Source organism: Scaptodrosophila lebanonensis, unplaced genomic scaffold, assembly GCF_003285725.1.
Source record: "Scaptodrosophila lebanonensis strain 11010-0011.00,11010-0021.00 unplaced genomic scaffold, SlebRS2 tig00000096-arrow-pilon, whole genome shotgun sequence".
Taxonomy (NCBI): domain Eukaryota; kingdom Metazoa; phylum Arthropoda; class Insecta; order Diptera; family Drosophilidae; genus Scaptodrosophila; species Scaptodrosophila lebanonensis.
Window position 1 is genome coordinate 1,382,928 of NW_022060567.1, and position 18,860 is coordinate 1,401,787.

General features: G+C 36.7%; 1 protein-coding gene across 1 annotated transcript; it reads right to left on the reverse strand.

Moving 5' to 3' along the window:
* Positions 1 to 2,373: 2,373 nt before the first annotated feature.
* On the reverse strand, positions 2,374 to 3,341 carry LOC115627534 (CTD nuclear envelope phosphatase 1). Its single transcript, XM_030523236.1, has 2 exons — positions 3,276 to 3,341; positions 2,374 to 3,222 (listed from the first exon to the last, which is right to left on the reverse strand). The coding sequence occupies exons 1-2, from the start codon at positions 3,314 to 3,316 to the stop codon at positions 2,451 to 2,453; spliced, it is 813 nt and encodes a 270-aa protein (XP_030379096.1). The 5' UTR covers positions 3,317 to 3,341; the 3' UTR covers positions 2,374 to 2,450.
* Between the last annotated feature and the right edge of the window lie 15,519 nt (positions 3,342 to 18,860).

The window sequence follows — 18,860 nt, forward strand, 5'->3', positions numbered from 1 at the left end:
TGCACACAACTATGGCATACTCTGACTAAATTGTTGTATGATTGAAGCCAGTACAAGTATTTATCAAAAATGTAGAATATTATCAAAAGCAGAACGAATAATAGAAAAAAGCATCACTAGTGTGAATTTGTCTGTTCTTTCTTTTCTTCCTCAAAAAGGAACTGAGCGCATGAGAGACAATTCATTTATAAAAATTATAACGTTGCACAGATTCCCCGATCTTTTAAAGGCAATGAGCGCCAGCATAAATTTTGTGCATTTCCATAAATTAAGATTAAGAAATTTCGTCACTAGCGTCAATTGCCGTGCACGTGAGGAGTCTTATAAATAACTAATGGTCACCATAATTTTCGTTGCACATTAATTCTCATTAAATTGGGGAAACTTTCTGCTCTAGTGCATATTTAAATATATAATTTTATGTGGAGGCTTTACTTTGAAATATAAATTGTAAGCAAACCCACAATATGTTTTAGCAATTCACCTACATATTTTGCGATAAAGAAAAATATTTCTATTAATATTTTCTTACCTTTTTTAATTCTTTGAGTGTATGACCTCAGTAAGAGTAAACCGTTTTCAATTTGAATTAAAATTCATATGATATAAAATAGAAACGTTTCGGAAACACTTTGAAACAGACGTAAGTCAAACAAATTGTGTACTCGCGGGAGTGGGACTACAAAATTGAAATTGTGATGGAAATACGAGCAGGCCTGACAGATGAAAGCAAGTGACTGGTTGTGAGTGGTGGGAACACTTTTGAAGATTGTTGGGCTGTAAATTGCGCGTCGGGACAACAACAAATGGGTGGTTGGCAATTGCAATTGCATCCAATACTACGCGTATACAATAAATGTGCGTAACAACAGGAGAACACAAGGACAGGCGAAGACAACACCACCACCAACAACATCAATAGCAACAATACGAGCAAGAAAGTAGCAGTAAAAATAACGACAACGACAAAGAGAACGATGGGCATAAAAGTAAATTGCAGAATACGCACAGCGCAAATTTGTTAGTAATTTTAGTTACGACAACGGGGCGTATGCGCATTTACAGTGTATTGTGTGAAGACAATTGCTGATTTCTAAGCTATTTTCTTTATCTTTTCAATTAGTTGGGGCTCATGGAATGAATTAAATGGAAAAATAAACTGCCATCTAAAGAAGTTCTCAGTAAATAGAAATTTAAATTCGAATCGTATGTTCTAGACGCACGCCAAATAATTGGATAAAGTTGCATTAAGTAAAAAAATGTTTCTAACAAAAGTAAGTTAAAGAAACAAAAATTATTGCTATTTTTTGAGTCGCATTATATTCGAAACCCATGAACATTTTGTATGTTTTAAGAATTAGATGGTTCCCTCATGGATGCCATTGTCGGAACTGGCCTAAATTGAAATAGGACCATTCAGAAAGCACCAGCTTTAAAATGGTACAAGAATCATCAAAGAATCCAAAAAAAAAACAAAAAATACACACGAATTGATAACCTATTCCTTTTTTGAAGTCGGTTAAATATTGATCGTTTAAAAGGAGCTTTGTTAATGTCTTTGACTCTATACTATATGCTTTCTTGATAGTAAATCAAGAAGGTATAGTTCGAATAAGACCTTCTCTTCCGTCTGTTACTTATGTAGTCATAGATTTTGAGCAAACCAACTTACATGAATAATAATAATAATCAAAATTGTTAAGCCATACTTGTCGATAATTCGTTATAGTTTTTTTTTTAATAAAATATGTGAAAGGGAAACGGGAGCTACTGAGGTAGTGCAGATTTGTGTGGGATGAAGAGAAGGACAGTCCAGGAATTTTCTTTTTCACTTGCGCGTGTCGTGACATGAAGTGTGACTGCTTCTTCCTCTTAAGTTTTTTTGAAACATGACAAGCAGCTTGTGGTTTTTCCACGCACTCTTTTGTAGTTGCTGTTGTTATTGTTATTCCTTCGTTTAGGTAGACACACACACATACACAAAATGAAGCAGCAGCAACAAAAATTGACACAGAAATTGATTTTTGTGGCGTTGTGTTTGTTGTAGTTTGCCTTTAGTTGTTATTGCTGTCGCTATCCAGCATCCTTTTTTGTGTCCTCTGTGCCACATCGTCAGCTTTTTCTCCAGCTACAAATTTTGTTTGCCCTTCTCGCTGCTTTTCAATTTTAGTTGTTGCTTTGTTGAGCGGAGAAGAAAGAACCAACGCCCGCCTGTTAAGCACTTTTGGGGGCGGTCTGTCAGCATAGTCCCTCTTTTTGCGACCAGCCAACGGGATTCCCTGTCTTTACAGTAGACACTCGGAAAATAAAACTTTTATCTCTTCTTCTGTATTTTGAAGCCTATCTAAATTCCTTCAAAGCAGACCAATTGTGTAGTAGGTGGTAAGTGTATTAAATTAACAGTTAAAGAAAACAGTAAGGAATAACATTTTGATGGAGTATTTGTTGGCTCAGAAAGAGTTATCTTGACACGATCTCTCTATGGCTGTGGTTAGACAATCATAGCGAGTGCAACGTTCTAAAACGGTGCGCACATCGCTGGTGAACCGAAGTGCGTCAAGGAAGGGCAACAAGTTCAGAAGCGCCTCATCCTGGCGACCGACTCGAAAGGATCTGATCCGAACCGAATTTCCAGCATTGAAGCTGCACTCCACATCAGAATTGTCCACAAGCAACACATTGGCAAGGTCGCTGTTTGCCAGGGAAACGTACTTGCCCCGCAGTCCCATTACATCGATACAGTGCTGGCGATACAGTCGTTTCCTCAATATTCCACGGCCGGCATCCAAAAAGTCAAGCACGGGCTCGGCGTAGCCCTGGGAAGCTGCAGTATAGATTGTTACATCGTACCACTTGGAGACCTTTTCTAGGAACAGGTCGACATAAGGGCGCTTGTAAACGTAAAACGTGTAATCATAGTCCTCCAGATAAAAACTGTAGTCATATGGTATTTCTGGCAAGGGCTCCATACCAGTGTCATTGCGATCCAACACTGTCGTTATAAGCGTCTCATCCATGTCCAGCACAAGGGTCTTGCGTTTAACCATGCCCAGGCGACGTTTCGAAACTGGGGACAAAGGGCTGTCCCCATAGGTGATGGCGCTATGATTAATCGATACCTTATATATGAAGCCCAGGCATTTGTAGATCGTAAAACGTATCGGAGATATCAAAGCGCAAATGGCGCCTAACGCAATTGTCAATAGTCCTATATAATAGAGACTTTGCTCGGAGATTTATGCCTCATTTGTAGATAGGTATTCTGCAAAACTTACCGCCACACAAAGATGGTGCCTTTGTTCTCTAGAGCATTCATTTTCGGTTTCCCACGAGTATAATATTTTGTTTAGGGTGTGATGTTTTATGAGAATATAAGAAAAGAGCCCTAAGTTGTTACTAAGTTTCATTGATTCTTACCGTAAAGCTGATATAGTTTTTAAATCTTATTTTCGCACAAACATATTTCAGGAATCATAACGTATATGGTATGCTTAGACATACATATTGTTTCGTTTACACATAAAAACTAACTCAGTAGGGGGCAATGCAGATACGTTAAAAAAGTTCGGCGGGAAAGGCTTTAGGATTATTCCCATGGACGAGTCCAATTCTTTGAGAGTTGTCTGTACCTTTCCTTCCATATTTATCTTTATTTCTCCTTTTTTGCGGCAGCACAGCAAATATAACGGCTTATGGGCTTTTTTTAGAGGCAATGTTGTTGTCACTGTTGTAGTTTGTTCTCTCAATAAAGACATTTCAGTGTGAGGTCTGCGAGTGTGTGGTGGCCGTAATCACAGCATACTTTCAGGCTGTTGCTGATTTCGTGCTGCTTCGCCATTTGGCGACACTTGCACGCGCACACACATACATATACGTACACACATATATATATCCAAACATATGGCTACATTTGTATGTATGTGTGTATTACAAATACGACCCCCACAGATGGCTTAAAATAGCATTTTACAACATTAGGTGGCAAATGTCAAGATGACATTGCCTCGCCAAATGGCAAAATGGCGGCACAAAAGACGCCGTCAACGCACTCGCATCATAAACAAAATAGGGTATGCAAGAGTGGGTGTCTGTTTGATGCGTGTGTGTGTGTATCTGGTTTGAAATATAATTGATGCCAAAATACTTTACTTAATATTTTGAAATACATGTGTGTGTGTGTGTGTGTGTACGTCAAAGGTAAAAAGGGATGCAGCTGCGAGTGTGGGTAGCGACATAGGTTTTTGGGCATTAAAAGTCAATTAGCTGTAACCAAATTGTCAGTAAATTACATTATATTGGCACAGACACCGCAGAGTGCACGCTTTGGAAAATCATTTGTGTGCCCTCAAAAGCAGGCAACACTTTTCCATTGTAACGTCACTGGCTGCGCTGCTTGCTGCCGCACTGCTTGTTACGCTGCCCTTTGGCAACACAAACACATCCGCACACCCCATTATTATTATAGCTTTTATTGTGTGTAAGCTGGTGTATGCGTGCCTGAGGTTGTGGGTGCGATTGGCAAACGCGCACGAGAAAAAATATTAACAAAATAATTTTTCAAAGTACATACATAGTAGTAGTATAACAATATCCTGGTAAGAGTTTCTCAATTAGAATTTAAAACCAAACATAAGTTTAATTTATGATTGTTTATAATTCGGAAAAGTTTGTTGGTATTAAGCGAATGTAAGAAGTACATTTTAATACACATTCAGGGCGAGGTGAAAAGCAAAAAAAAAAACTCAGTACGTAATTCGACGGTTCTTCAGCTAATGCCTTTTTTTTCTCAAAATATGACGTGCTTAAGTCCTTCAAATATGCATTGAATTTACAAGACAACTTCGATAAAGTAAATGATTGAAATCTTTTTCCATCAACCCACTCCCTTGGGTGCAGTGTCGTTGCCATTTTGTTGTTTATAAATACAAATACTGCTCTGTATGGGTTTCACAACAAAATGAAAGCCAATCGCAACAAAAGAAACATGCTTTATTACTTAAAAGCGTACATTTAACTGAATGAGTTTATTAATAGTGAATAATGGGCTATGTGAGCTGAGCATGTCATAAGAAGCGCTCAAGCTTTAGTGCTTAGAATAAAAATATAGGTTTCGTTTTAATCTATGTTTTGAGAGTAGAGCATGAGCATTTTATTTAACGCTAATGCATTGTGCCATATTTTTGTTCAGTGCATGAACTCAGCCCGGCGGCTAAAGTGACTTTTGACATTCAACAGGCAATTGCGATGTCGACGCCGTCGTCGACGCCAACGGCGACTGCGAAGCCTAAAGTTACTGTGTGCGCCTGAGCGCATTGCCATTTGGCATTATGCAGGCTTTGGCATTTTCCTGTTGGCCATTGTCACACTTTCACTTCTCATTCACACGCACTGTATCTCTCTCACGCACATACTCACATAGCCACACGCATGTATATGTTTGTACTTACTGCTGTCTTTTGGGCCTCTTTGCACCTTGTGTGGAAATTAATGTGGGCATGTGTGTAATTTAAGATACACTTACATTAGCCCAACCTGTATACATTCCTTCGTGTATCTGCCTGTGCAGACTCATACTTCCATACAAACATGTATGCTTGAACATATGCTTGACAATAAAAGGCGCATGTACGACAAGTCGAGGTGCTTTCGTAGTGTAAAACGCATTAAAAATGTATTATGTACGAGCATGTTTTGCATACATGTTGTGTGTAGGTGAGTATTTTTAGAAAATATGGAACCTAAATAGAAGACTAAGCCTCGTTTTCGTTTGTTCTTTTGTGAAGTTTTGAGCTCGTCTGAATATAAACAATAGAGTGTTTAACAAAGGGCAGTTGTTGTTATATGTAGGGAATCAAGTAGGGAATTATATTTATCGTATTCATATTCGTAATTCTAATAAAATGAGAATGCCCGTTTATGCATTGCTGTTATTCTCGTATTAATAAAGCCTTAAATAAAAATGATGTATTGTAAATAATATTATTGAATGAAAAGATTTCGTTATATTTCATATATTGTTAAACAAACTATTTTAAACGTCTTTAAAATGTTCTGACAATATTACCCTCTATATTTACATCGATTATTCCAAATTTATGTTTCTTAAATTCTCTAAAGATCTTTGTTTGTTTGTTAGAAAGAGTTATTTCGCTTCTGTTCTTAAATATCAGATGTCGTAAATCACAAGGAAAATATGTGTGAAGAAAGATTTCGTTCTTTTTAATTTAACAACACTATTAAGAATTATGTTACGTCTAATCATAGAAGCTCACAATACATTTTGGACTGAAGTGATTTGTAAGCTCTCCTCGAAGCCTAATAAATATATACATATATACATATAACAATATAGATCTAAACCTGTATTATATATAAATAGCATACATTATTATTTACATTTGTTAAATGTATTTGCAAGTTCAGATATTTAGGCAACAGGCGCAACGTTTATGAAAATGAGCTTTAAATACAAAATTCAATCGAAGCGTGAATTCAATATTCTCGTATAAATCAAATTTAGAAATGCCAAAGACTGATTAGTGGCCATGTGCGTGTGTTTTTGAATTAAAAATTGCGAATTCGAGTTGGCGCACATTTCGAAAACTAATTGCCATTCGCTCGTCAATTGTACACACCTGCAAACATAATGAGTGTTTGTTTGATCTGCTTATCGATAATCAGGCGTGCTTTGCACTTTGTAGTCGAACTAATTAAGGCTGCGCGTCCAATTAAACGTATCATATTCAGCTTTCCTCTCAATTAAGTGTCGCATGCCAAAGAAGTTTTCTCCGTTTCGAATTAATTACGCCAGCACATGCAATCGAAGCGCAGACAGACAGACAGACACACATACATACATACATACGATATATTTACATGTGTAAGAGTGAGCATCAAAGAATTGGGTTTGTATCGAACACGGCAAACACGTAATCCAGTTTGTTTTGCAGCTTCAAAAGCACATACGGCTGCCGACTTGGATTTCATTTTGGAATCTTATTTGATTTTACTGCGCCCTTCGTATCTATAAGTGGGGAGCACTGAAGATTTGCAGAGAGTTGAGAAAGAAGAAAATCCAGCTTTCAGCTTACTATAAATAATAATATTTATACTCAGGAATATACAAATTGTTTCGAATAAATACCCATTTCTACAAATAAATCGTAGTTCCAAACAGAAAAACTGCATTAGTTTTTCTAAATAATCCCCATTTTAAGGTAAGCCTTTTTTATAGCCTGTACCCAAAGGGTGAAGGGCTATACTAGTTTTGTGCGAATGTATGTAACACACAGAAGGAGGCGTGTCAGACCCCACAAAGTGTATATATTCTTGATCAGGATGGCAAGCCGAGTCGATATAGCCATGTCCGTCCGTCCGTCTGTCCGGCAGCGCTGCCCGCAGCTGTTGTTGTTGTTGCTGCTTGGGTTCAACTTTGTGCTGCATACGTACACGCATATAAACACGCAGAGACACGATTCTGATGTAAATGTATGCTGTTGAAACTGTAGATGAACATTTAATTAATTAATATAATTTTTTGTAATTATTAAAAGAATTTTTTTTTTAATTTTATCGTTTTTGGTTGGAGGTACAGGGTATTTAAGAGTTGATCTTGCTCGACTTTAGCATACTTTTCTTGTTTTTTTTTTTTTTTTTGCAGATTGCATATTTTGAAGAAAAAACATTATAATATGTAATCCATTGTAAAACAAATTTCTTTGGAGATAAGAAATTGTTTTGTACAAGTATAGCAAAATTTTAACATGCTTTAGAAATGTTTTGCATACATATTTCATATTTTTCGTTTATTGCCTGAAGCAGAATTAAAAATTGGAAAAATAAAGATGTCTTTTTAAAAACAAAACAAACATATCACTTTGAGCTGCGGCTTAAGTCCCATCAGGCAATATATATATATATATATATATATATATATATATATATATATATATATATATATATATATATATATATACAAGTATGTATATATCCTCCTTGCCTCTGAAGCAGTAGTTATGTAACGGCGTTTGTGAATAAACCAAATGTGAAGCTCTTTTTCGAGCCTACTTTTTTTGCAAGCCCGTCCAAAACGAAATAATTTTTGCTGACAAATACTATCAACAAATATGTATGAGCTTCGTCAGGAATAAAAAGCAATTCGATTTTAAATTCTGGGTATACGATCACGACCTTCATTGGAAAATGTCGCCAAAAGTACAAAAAAGTTCATCACTTTTTCGATGCCTACTATTTCTGTCTGCAAGATACGGAAGCAGCTTTTCAATGTGATTTTCAATTTTTAATTGGACTTAAAAATGAACAAACAATGCTATGCAAACAACTTGTTTTCTATGTAATTTTATACAAATATTACTTTATTTTCCTCTTAATTTGTTCTTGTATTTTAAAAATGAAATAACTCTAACTCGGTAAATTTTTGTATTTTTAACGTCTGAAAGTTTATCCTTCGAAAAATCCGCAAAGCCTGCCTCGTATGCATATTATTTTCACACCACACACATACACACAATATTAGTCAATAAAGAATACAAAAAAACCCACACACACACGCACACTTTAATATACACTTGTGTGGTTTTTAAATTGATTCATTCATTTTGTTTGCAATCTCTCACGCAATTGCTTTGTAATATAAAGCGGTACGAGTTGGAATTTTGGAAAATACGTACTATTTTACATTTGATGGCTGTGCAATGGAAAACAAGAGGGACAGAAAGAGAGAGAGAGAGAGAGAGAGATAGAGAGAGAGAGAGAGGGAGCAGTAGGGTTTTATGAATGCGTTGCAAATTCTGTTGAAGCACTTGAAGCTTTGGACAAATAACTTTTCCGTGCATTTTCTCAAGGGTCGAGGCGATATTGTTGCAGCTTTTAATGGACATGTTTATATGTGCGTGTGTGTGTATGTGTTTCTGAGCTGCTGTGTTTTATGTCCACCATAAAAAATTTAAGCGCTTTTTACAATAAAATACAATAAAAGATTTCCTTTTACTGATGCGACAATATTTCAGCAAAACAGAGGCACGCGAAAACAGACATATAGACAGGCAGACGGTAGAGCGCCTAAAAGTAGGCACGCACGCACACATCCAGCCAATGCCGCCTTTAAAGTTATAACCATGAAAAATGATGAGCGCATAAACATTTTCTTGCTTATTATTTTTTCTTTTTTTTTTTGGAAATAAAATGCAAAATTGTTGCTTCTTTTTGTTGCTGTTGCTGGTGGTGATGGCTGGCAAGCGGCAAATTGTTAATAAAGCAGACAAAATATATTTACAGTGATTGCGAGTCGGCAACGAAAAAGGCTAGATATAAAAATTTGCTCATAACTGTGCATAGTTCGCCGCCATCACACTCACATCGAGTTAACTGTAAGTACACACTCGTACTAAGTGTGACACTCGAGCAGGATTATAAATAATAGACTTATGAATGCAAGTTGAGGCGGCACATAAATGAAATGAAATAGCAAGGAGAATAAAGAAAATGGAGAAGCAGCTACAAGCCCTGTAGAAAAATACACAAAGCACCAACAGCAACAGCTATGAGATAGCAAGTCCCTCGAAAGACGCACACACACATACAGAGATACTTTGCTGCGGAAATGGGTCGCGGTGCTGGGGGCGTGTCGCGACTTGCGTTTGACATTGAAAAGCATATTGTAATGAATATTTACGCCAACGTACGCCCATCTTCGTTACCTACAAATACAGAGCAAAATACACACACCAGCCCTATCAGTCAGCCAGCAGAGAAGCAATCTAATGCCTCATACAAAAGCCTCTTAATAACGTGCACAACAATGATACATAGGTCGTGGAGGAAAGTGGCAAATGGAGATGGGGGAAGGCTGAGGTGCGGAACAATGCGAGACTTGAATACTCTCTGATAAATTGGTTTTAAGACAAGCATGCTCGTAAGTATATAGGAGAAACCTTTTCTAGAATAGACTAAAGCTGTCTTGAGACTTGCCGATGCTGATGGGAGGTACAATTGAAAGGATTGCGGTTGTTAGTAATAGATTTTTAGTTGCTTCAGTAACATAAGGTGGATCCATAAATTTATAAAGTCGAAAAGAAAGAAATCGCCTATTTTTCAGGTCGAATGTCTGTCAACAAACTTCGTATGATTTAGACAGACTCAGACCGTTGCTTACCAGTTTTTAAACAAAAGTCACGAGCAATTTGTGAGGTATGTACTGGAAATACTCAAAATTAATGATCAACTTGACATTTCCTTTCCCCCCCCCCCCCCTTCAATATAAATAACGCAGCTGTAAGTCGTTGTCAAAGCCAATGGTTTACTCATAGTTATGACCTTTTCTGGAATCCGGTTCACACCCAGTTACATACGTGACAAAGTTGCTAAGCTCGTTGATGCCACATGCGAATTTAGAAAGCTTGCTGAAACACTACATACTCGTACTCGTACTCGTATGGGTGTGAGGTACTTAAAAGGAAAACAACAATGGCTCTGTGCTTGTGCTAATGGCAAGCAAAGTTAATTGAAAATCATATGCATTTCGCTCTCTGAAGACTTTGTCGATGCGGACTTAATCACATCCTTCCCTTATCGATGCCGAACATAAGCAGCTGACACTCTGTAAGTGTAGCGCAAAGAAGGAAAACAAAGGACGAGGCACACTTGGGGGATTAATGTTGATGAGCATATGGTTGGCATGTGGGTGTGCTGCGAAGAATTCCCAGATAATTCAACAATCCCTATTTAGTATACATAATAATAACACACATAATAAAAGCTATTTGAAAAGGGGATTCGACTTGAAATAATTATCTATTTTATGTTAACCAATAAAATATATTTAAATGAAGTCGAAGTTAGACCCACACTATAGTTTTCCCATATATCAACAACACGTTTGACATTTTCTCTTCGTGCGTTTCTATTCGTGCGTTTCGGGGCGTTAAGCGCCGTTAACTTGACGCTGTAATCTTTTAAATCGTAATTAAAGGTTAAATCTTAATTAAATGCGCCCGCTTGCTACTTATTGTCAGCCAAGGGCAGTCGCCAGTACCCAGAGTAGTCAGTTTTAACATAAATCCAAACTTATCTGAGGCAATAAATCAGTTTTAATGCCATTCTTATGCGTGCGATGCCCAAAAGGCGCGTCGTCCAACGTGCTGGTCCTTCCACAAAGGCCAATATACAGCTGTCTGAAGGCCCCCCTCCACACCTCCCCCCTTTTACGTGTCCATGGCCTGTCCATGGACCGACGCGTTCAACTGCGCCAAATGGGGCGCGCTATCGGCAAGAAAACAACAACAGCAATATTAACAAGAGCCCCTATGAAGTCTGGAAGCCTGTAAGATAATAGAAATGGATGCACAAGTTGTTGGCAAAAAGCAAATGTTTATGATTAATCCAGAAAAATAAGTAATTATCATTGAATTGTTATGAAGAAGCGGTCGTAAATATGCAATTTCGCAGATCAATTAAGCCAAAAGAGATGCCATATAACAGTAATGTATGTACGTGTATATATTTGTTCCACAAGAATACATATAAAGTGATTAATTAGGAAATCGGTGTGGGCGACAGACTAAACAAAGTATGAGTTTTTAAGCTGAAACCCGAATTAATTAGTCTTAATTGAACTTCAATGAAAGCACTAAGACAAAAGCGAAAATGACATAATTATAATAACAATTTGAAGAGCATCTCAAATCGTGTCTGCGACTTATTCCACTGCGGCTGCATTCTATGACAGTGGTGTTATGCAATGTTTTAAAAAATTGTAGTAAATGCAATTTATTACCCAACTAAATAAGCTGTGATTAAGGTAATGTAATCACCCAGTGTAATACATTTTGCAACAGCTTTTGTTAGTTTTCGAGATTGAATTCAATGATTAAGTGAAGGGAGACACAAAATGAAGAACAAAGCTTCTGGTCCCCACGAATTAATGATATATAGTTATAATATAGTAGGACTGCAGGACTTGCTGGACATTAAATTTTCTATCGTACCTCAAAAAATGTGAAAGCCAGAACAGCTTTTTGTGCATTTCAGAAGTGGTTTTGTTTTATGCGCAGAGAGTTGTGAAGAAAAAATGGGGAAACGAGGCAAGAAATATCTTTCAATATTTCAAATTGAAATTTCATATTGAAATTAAACATAATTAAACAATTTGTCAGTATCAAATCTCTTTCCCTGCCACACTTCAAATAATTTATCGCATGTAGAAAATATTATTTGTTCTACAAGAAAGAAAGCTGTAGTTAGCAGTCTTCGATGTACAAGTACATAGTAGTATGACTCTTTTAAGTAGAAAACGACTCTAAAGTATGTTTTCAAATCGATTTACTTAATCGAAAAATTGACTGGGAATCACAAAGAAAAAAACAAATTAATGGCTAATAATTATGGCCAACAAATAAATAAGTGTGCATAAATATGGCGATATTGTAACGAATAAATAAAGGGAATAATATTGAACAGGTAAAAGGTGTGCAAGAGTGTGTGCCAAAAGATTCAAAGAAATAGGCATTACGATGCAGGTTGACCACACTAGCCCTAATCCAACTATGGGGAATACGAGTAGAATCGGAAAGGGATTGAGAACAGCTTTCTATTGTCCTTTGCAAGGAACTCACTTTTGCAATATGTTTTAATGTTCGTGTTGAAAAATAGTTATTAAATAGACGACCGTCTTCTTATTTAATTGATATGTGCACACTGGTGGGCATGTACAGGGTGCGCCATCTTTTATGTCGTTACATACCGAAATGAATATCTTTGAAAATAAGCAACCGATTTTCAAGTATGAGATATTTTTATTTAATTTGGTTCTGTACAATTTCTTGAACTGAGGTTTTCAACACTGGTCTACTCAAGTCAATCGGTTCACTAATGACAAAGTTATTCAATATTTACATACCGACATAAAAGATGGCGCACCCTGTAAGTATGTATGTGTGTATGGGTGTATGGGTGTGCGAGCCAAAGGCCATGGCATACAGTCTTCAGTCAATGGACAATTATTTGCGACACTTTGTCCGCTGAACCGTTGACACTGGCAACGACAATAACTGCAAAGTTGTTGAGGGTTGACGCACGGCAAAGTTTATGGCCAATGCGCTAGTGTACGAGTATCTATGAGATACACGCCCAGCTCGCTATCGTCAACAAAGCAAGCAACCAAGCATATTGTGTATACTATATATGGATGTAATTGTTGTAGTAGTTGCCACTGACTGACAGCTATTGCCGTCATTGCCTTTGGATACTTTTTGTAGTTTTCATCATTTATGGTACAGGAGCATCACAGACATCAGTAGCATCCACACACCATTCAAGTCCACTGCTGTATCTAAAGTTGCGTGCATGTATGTGTGTGTGTGAGAGTTTCGCCATAAACTTGACGACAGTTTGACGCCTTTTCCCTTATTCTATTGCTGCCGCGTTTGTCCATCCGTCATTCAAACGCCTAGTGAACCAGTAAGTCAGTCAGTCAGTAAGTCAGTCAGTCAGTCAGTCAGTCAGGCCATTGACTTCACATACATATGTACTTCTGTCTGAATGTATGTGTCTTATCTTGGCAGCTGAGCTTTTAGCCTTGTTGGCAATTTATCTATTTTTAGAATTGGCTTTATTCGCCTGACAATGCCCACTCTATACATACACACACACACACTTACACACATCAAGTGGGGAAATGAAGCTGCTGCCTGTTTTTCCTGCCTTTTACATTTTTAATTTTACTGCCCAATTTTTATTTGCCTACGCATTGTGGCCTGGGCAACGGCATTTCCTTTGGCAATGTGCTGGCGCGTGCGTTCGGATCATAAAAGTTTCAGGTGTTCTGCCACAGCCTGGACAATTACTGGAGCACACATGAGAGTGTGTCTGTGTCTGTGTCTGTGCGTGTATCGCTTAAGGTTGAGCTGCTTAAGCAGAAGAAAAATACGTATATATGCCAAATCAACGAGAAGCCTTGTGTAATCCAAAAGAAAACAACTTTCTGCTGTGCTGAACAATCGTAAAAATATGTATTTTTGCAAGTTCTGTGGAAATAGGTTTAACATTAAGTCAGAATGCCAGTGAAGTCAGCATTTGCGTGTAAGCATTTATCATAGCAATATATTTTCCGACGTTTGGCTTTAATTCTAACGGAATTGTGTGGACAAATAACAATACAAATACGAGTATCGACATATATATATAACATAACATCGGCCATGGTTTCGTTTAAGCTTTACACATAAGCTCGCATCAAATGTGTAAACAAGACGCAATCGCCCAAAAACTCATTCATTAAGAAACATAGCTGCATATTGAGGAAGGGAATTTAAATTTCATAAAATCATAATATTTTATCTACAGCAGCAATAATCTAAAATATCACATCAGAGATACATAATATTTATTTAAATACAAATATATTAGAGATAGCGTTAAGGGAAAATGACAGCTACAAGAAAAACAGTACAGTGCACATTTCCCTCCTTTATAAATCAATAAATTATTAATTCCATTTCTGTGTTAAATGTGAAGTACACTTTCCAATCGTTTCAGCCAACTCTTACCCAGTACCATGTGTAGCAAACAACTCTAGCAACTTTTGATCCTTCACTGCTGTAAAGTTGCATATGATAATGGAAGCGTTGCCTGCTTCTAGGCGCGGGCCCCTCAATTATTCACTTGTCTTGACTTTGAGCTTTCCCTGCAGCAACAATTTTAACAACTTTTCGAGGGCAGTCAAGCGCAGTTAAGTAATTTCAATTTAAGGCGCTCAATGTCAGTTTAGTGTTCACACACACACACACATATGCACACACACATGCACCCAGACAATTGCGAAGACACACAGATACTCTCGTATGCGCTGCTTGCATATTAAAAAGCTGTCAAAATTGTGCGGCTAAATGTCATTTCATTTAGAAATTGTGCTCGTTGCTTTGTTGCTACTTCTGTTGCTGTCACGTCGCGTTCGGCTCACATGCTTCTAATGATGATACACCCACACACACACCCCCACACACAAGTACACACGCACACCATCACCCATGCCCGTACTTATACAGTCACATGTACACCCGCATATACGTATGGCTGAAGAAGAGGGAGAGAAAGAGAATTAGCGAAAGACAGCGGCATCAAATTTTTCGCCATTTTGCCGCTTTGTATTGTCTTGACATCTGTCAGTTGCGTTCTGTGTTGCATGGCAAGTACGCGTGTTGCACGTTGCGCCTTGCACGCTGCAAGTTGCATTCTCCCATCTGCTAGTTGCCAGTTGTCGAGTGTCGACTGCGCGTGTCTCAGATCAGGCGCTCGTCAAGATTATGCCTAATTACGACGCTCTGTGTGTGTGTGTGCCTTGATGACTGTGCGTATGTATAAGTGTGTACGCGTGTGTGTGTCTGTGTGTGTGTGTGTGTGTCTGTGTGTGTCAGATGCAATTTCGTGGCAAATGACATTTAAGCTTTAGCTTAAGCGGCGTGGCGTACCATGAACATTTCTAGGCCGCATTGCGTATACGCCGCATCTGCCAAGCGCATTGTCATTGAAACTTTAGGCATAATAGATGTCGTTGTCTAGAGATGGGCGCATGATCGTGAGAAAAATAAATAATGAACTAACCAGTAGAAATTATAAACAGACTTCCTCTTTAACATAAGTATTTCGGAAATAATAAAACAAATAAAAATAATTGTAAAATAAAATAAATAAATTTAAAAGTAACAGAAACTATATATGTATATATATTCGAAATATTAAAATATAATTAAAATTAAAATATTAAAATATATACAGATATTCTTCGAACTTTAAATGTAAATAAAAGGTTAGATTTTGTTCTCCAAATTATAAGCAACAATCATTTGTTTAGGTCATTCAATCAAATGTTAGGCATTACTCGAAACCAAAGTCTATGTTTAAAAAATAAATAAAATATAATTTAAATATAAATACAGATATTCTTCGAACTTAAAATGCAAATAAAAGGTTAGATTTTGTTCCCCAAATTATAAACAACAATCATTGTTTAGGTCATTCAATAAATTTTTAAGCAATACTCGAAGCTCAAGTCTAAGTTTAAAAAATAAATAAAATATGATTAAAATATAAATACAGATATTTTTCGAACTTAAAATGCAAATAAAAGGTTAGATTTTGTTCTCCAAATTATAAACAACAATCATTTCTTTAGGTCATGCAATAAAATTGTGAGCATAACCTGAAACTCAAATCGAAGTTTTTGTTCTCCAAATTATAAACAACAATAATTTTTTAGGTCATTCAATAAATTTTTAAGCAATACTCGAAGCCCAAGTCTAAGTTTCAATTAATTTCCAAACTCTGCATAAATGAGATTAACTATTTATTTTGTGAAATCCGAAACGAAGTACAAATATTCTTTACAGCTTTTTGAAATTCCTTAGAATTGACTTAACTCCTTATGATTTCCTTTAAGTTGCTTAGATTTGGGTCTCGTGAGCATTTCTGAACGCATACATACATTCTGTCATATTTCCATCTCTTTGAAGTGGTCTCGTCTTCATGGCTGTCAGAACAGAAAGAATTAAAATTAAAAGTTTTAATACAAGCTTGTATAAAATATGCATGGCGAATGGTGTAGCACGTGAGTGCTCGGGAATCGAGCGGAAGAGATGTAGTGCAGTGATGAGGGAGAGAGAGAGAGAGAGAGAGAGTGGCTTGCGGCGCTGTTTGCAGCAGTGAGAATTCTTTACCTTAATTAAAAAAGTTTATATTTTCTTGCGACAACTTTCATTTGCTACTAAGTATGGTGTGTGTGTTTGTGTGTATATACTTGTATGACAGCGTATGTGTGTGTGTGTGTGTGTATGTCTGTGCCATATAATAAGCAACGAAAACACGCTGCGAAACAATGAAAATACACACAACAATTTTAGCTACGGCCTGCTTTTTAGCTTTGGATCGGGCCTCCACTCTCTCTCTCTCCCTCTCTCTCCCTCTCTCTCTCTCTCTCTTTCACACTTCCTTGTTCTGTCTTTCTAGTTGGACTCGCGGGATATAGCAAAGAAGTTTCGGCTGCTCTTGTTTTTTTTTGTTTTTATAGAACCCGACGGCTGCTGCTGGCGGCAAAAGTTTCAAAATAAACTTGCGTCATAAAAATTTTCCAAGTTTATACAAATGAAAGGCAATGGGCTCATACGCACACACGCAGACACACACACACACATTAGCACCTACACGCTCACACACTCAATCGGGCCATAGTTGCTAAATAACAAAAGGAAAATGGAGTTTTAAAGCAGCCCTGCGAGTTTTCAAACATTATTTTTAACTGCTAGGCCTCAGTTGGCCCATTTAGCTTTTTCCAGGGGAATTTGGGAAATTTCGTTTTATTTATTTTGTTTTTGTTGGCATATTTTCGATATCTTATTAAATTTTAATGCTGTTTTTCTATGTTCTGTATGCACAGACGAAATCAATTGATTTTTTAAGTAGAGCTGTTTAAACTTTAATAAAGTTCTAAATTGAACACCAAGTTTGTCTGATGAATTATGAATTGGCCAGCAATTGCCATTCGCTGGGAAAATATTTCAAAATATTTAGATTGTGTGTTAAACAAATTGAACATTATAAGATGTTGCAGATATCTTTTTTAGTTTGAATATGGAAGGAGCATAAAATCTTCAACTAAAATAAAAAGACAAAATAGTATTGCAAGAATATATTAGTGCCACTGTTGCTAAAAATATGTATTAAGAATCATAAAATCTATAATGTCAGCTCATACTTAGGCTATCGGTCTTAGAAAGTACTTTAACAATGATTTAAAAAGACAAAAGAATTAATAAAGTTACAACTTTAAACAAGGAAATCAATTCGCATTTAGAGGGAAGGACAACATATTGAAAAGTTAATCAATAATTTACGGAATTCAAATGCCACTTAAAGCGTGTAAGTACATGTATTTATGGCTCTGCCAAATGCAAGTCAATTTAAATGGCCACCTTAAATGTTAATGGAAACTTTATTATCCCATCAATATTGGCAGCAACTTCAATTTTAATTGCAACAAATTTGCCACAAGCTGCCACAAATTGTTGTAGTATTTTAATTAATATCACCATACATACACGTACAAAGCCACACACATGAATGTATATGTAAGTGTGTGTGTGTGTGCGTTTTGTAATAAGGTTGGCCAAGTGAAGAACTGCTGCTAACTGCATTTTAATTGACAATGCCACAGGCAATTAGTTGAGAGCAAACGATATATTTATGGTCCCAGAACACGCACGTACATAAATACATAAAGACATATAGTACACATACATATATATATATGTGTGTGTGTGTGTGTGTCTGTGCATTTGCAGTGCCATCTATTTATTTTCTAGCAGACAAGCACGCACTTGAATTAATGTAAAATGCTGTTGTTTTTTCTTCTCGCTCGGCCTTTTTCATTTACTGCGACAGCTGCGATTACGTAGCGTATGTTTTTCCTTTCTAATTTATTTTATTTCACTTTATTTCATCGTGTATTAGGCTTGTTATATGGCGCATTTAGGCAGCAAGAACAACAATTTGAAGCATTCCCTTTAGATAACATTTTTCGTTCTAGCTATTCCACTTATCTTTGCGCCGTTGCTTACACTGGACATTTCTTGGAAACTCTTAAAAATGACAATTCATTCAAAAGTGTATTTGCAGGGAAAGGCAAAGCAATACATATTGTGTGGCAACATAAGTAGCTTCAGTTTTTGATCTGCAAATAATTTGCAAAAATATGTAATAGCAACAAACTCAATAATGAACATTTATAATCGTTGCAGCATGCATTAAGTTATTTAAAGTATTGAACAGTTTCAATATTATCAAAATGAAAC

Excerpts from the sequence above, each read along its gene's own strand:
- LOC115627534 (XM_030523236.1), bottom strand. The coding sequence starts at position 3,316 with ATGAATGCTCTAGAGAACAAAGGCACCATCTTTGTGTGGCG. Across the intron at positions 3,223-3,275 it reads GGCACCATCTTTGTGTGGCG|TCTCTATTATATAGGACTAT; the intron begins GTAAGTTTTGCA and ends CTCCGAGCAAAG.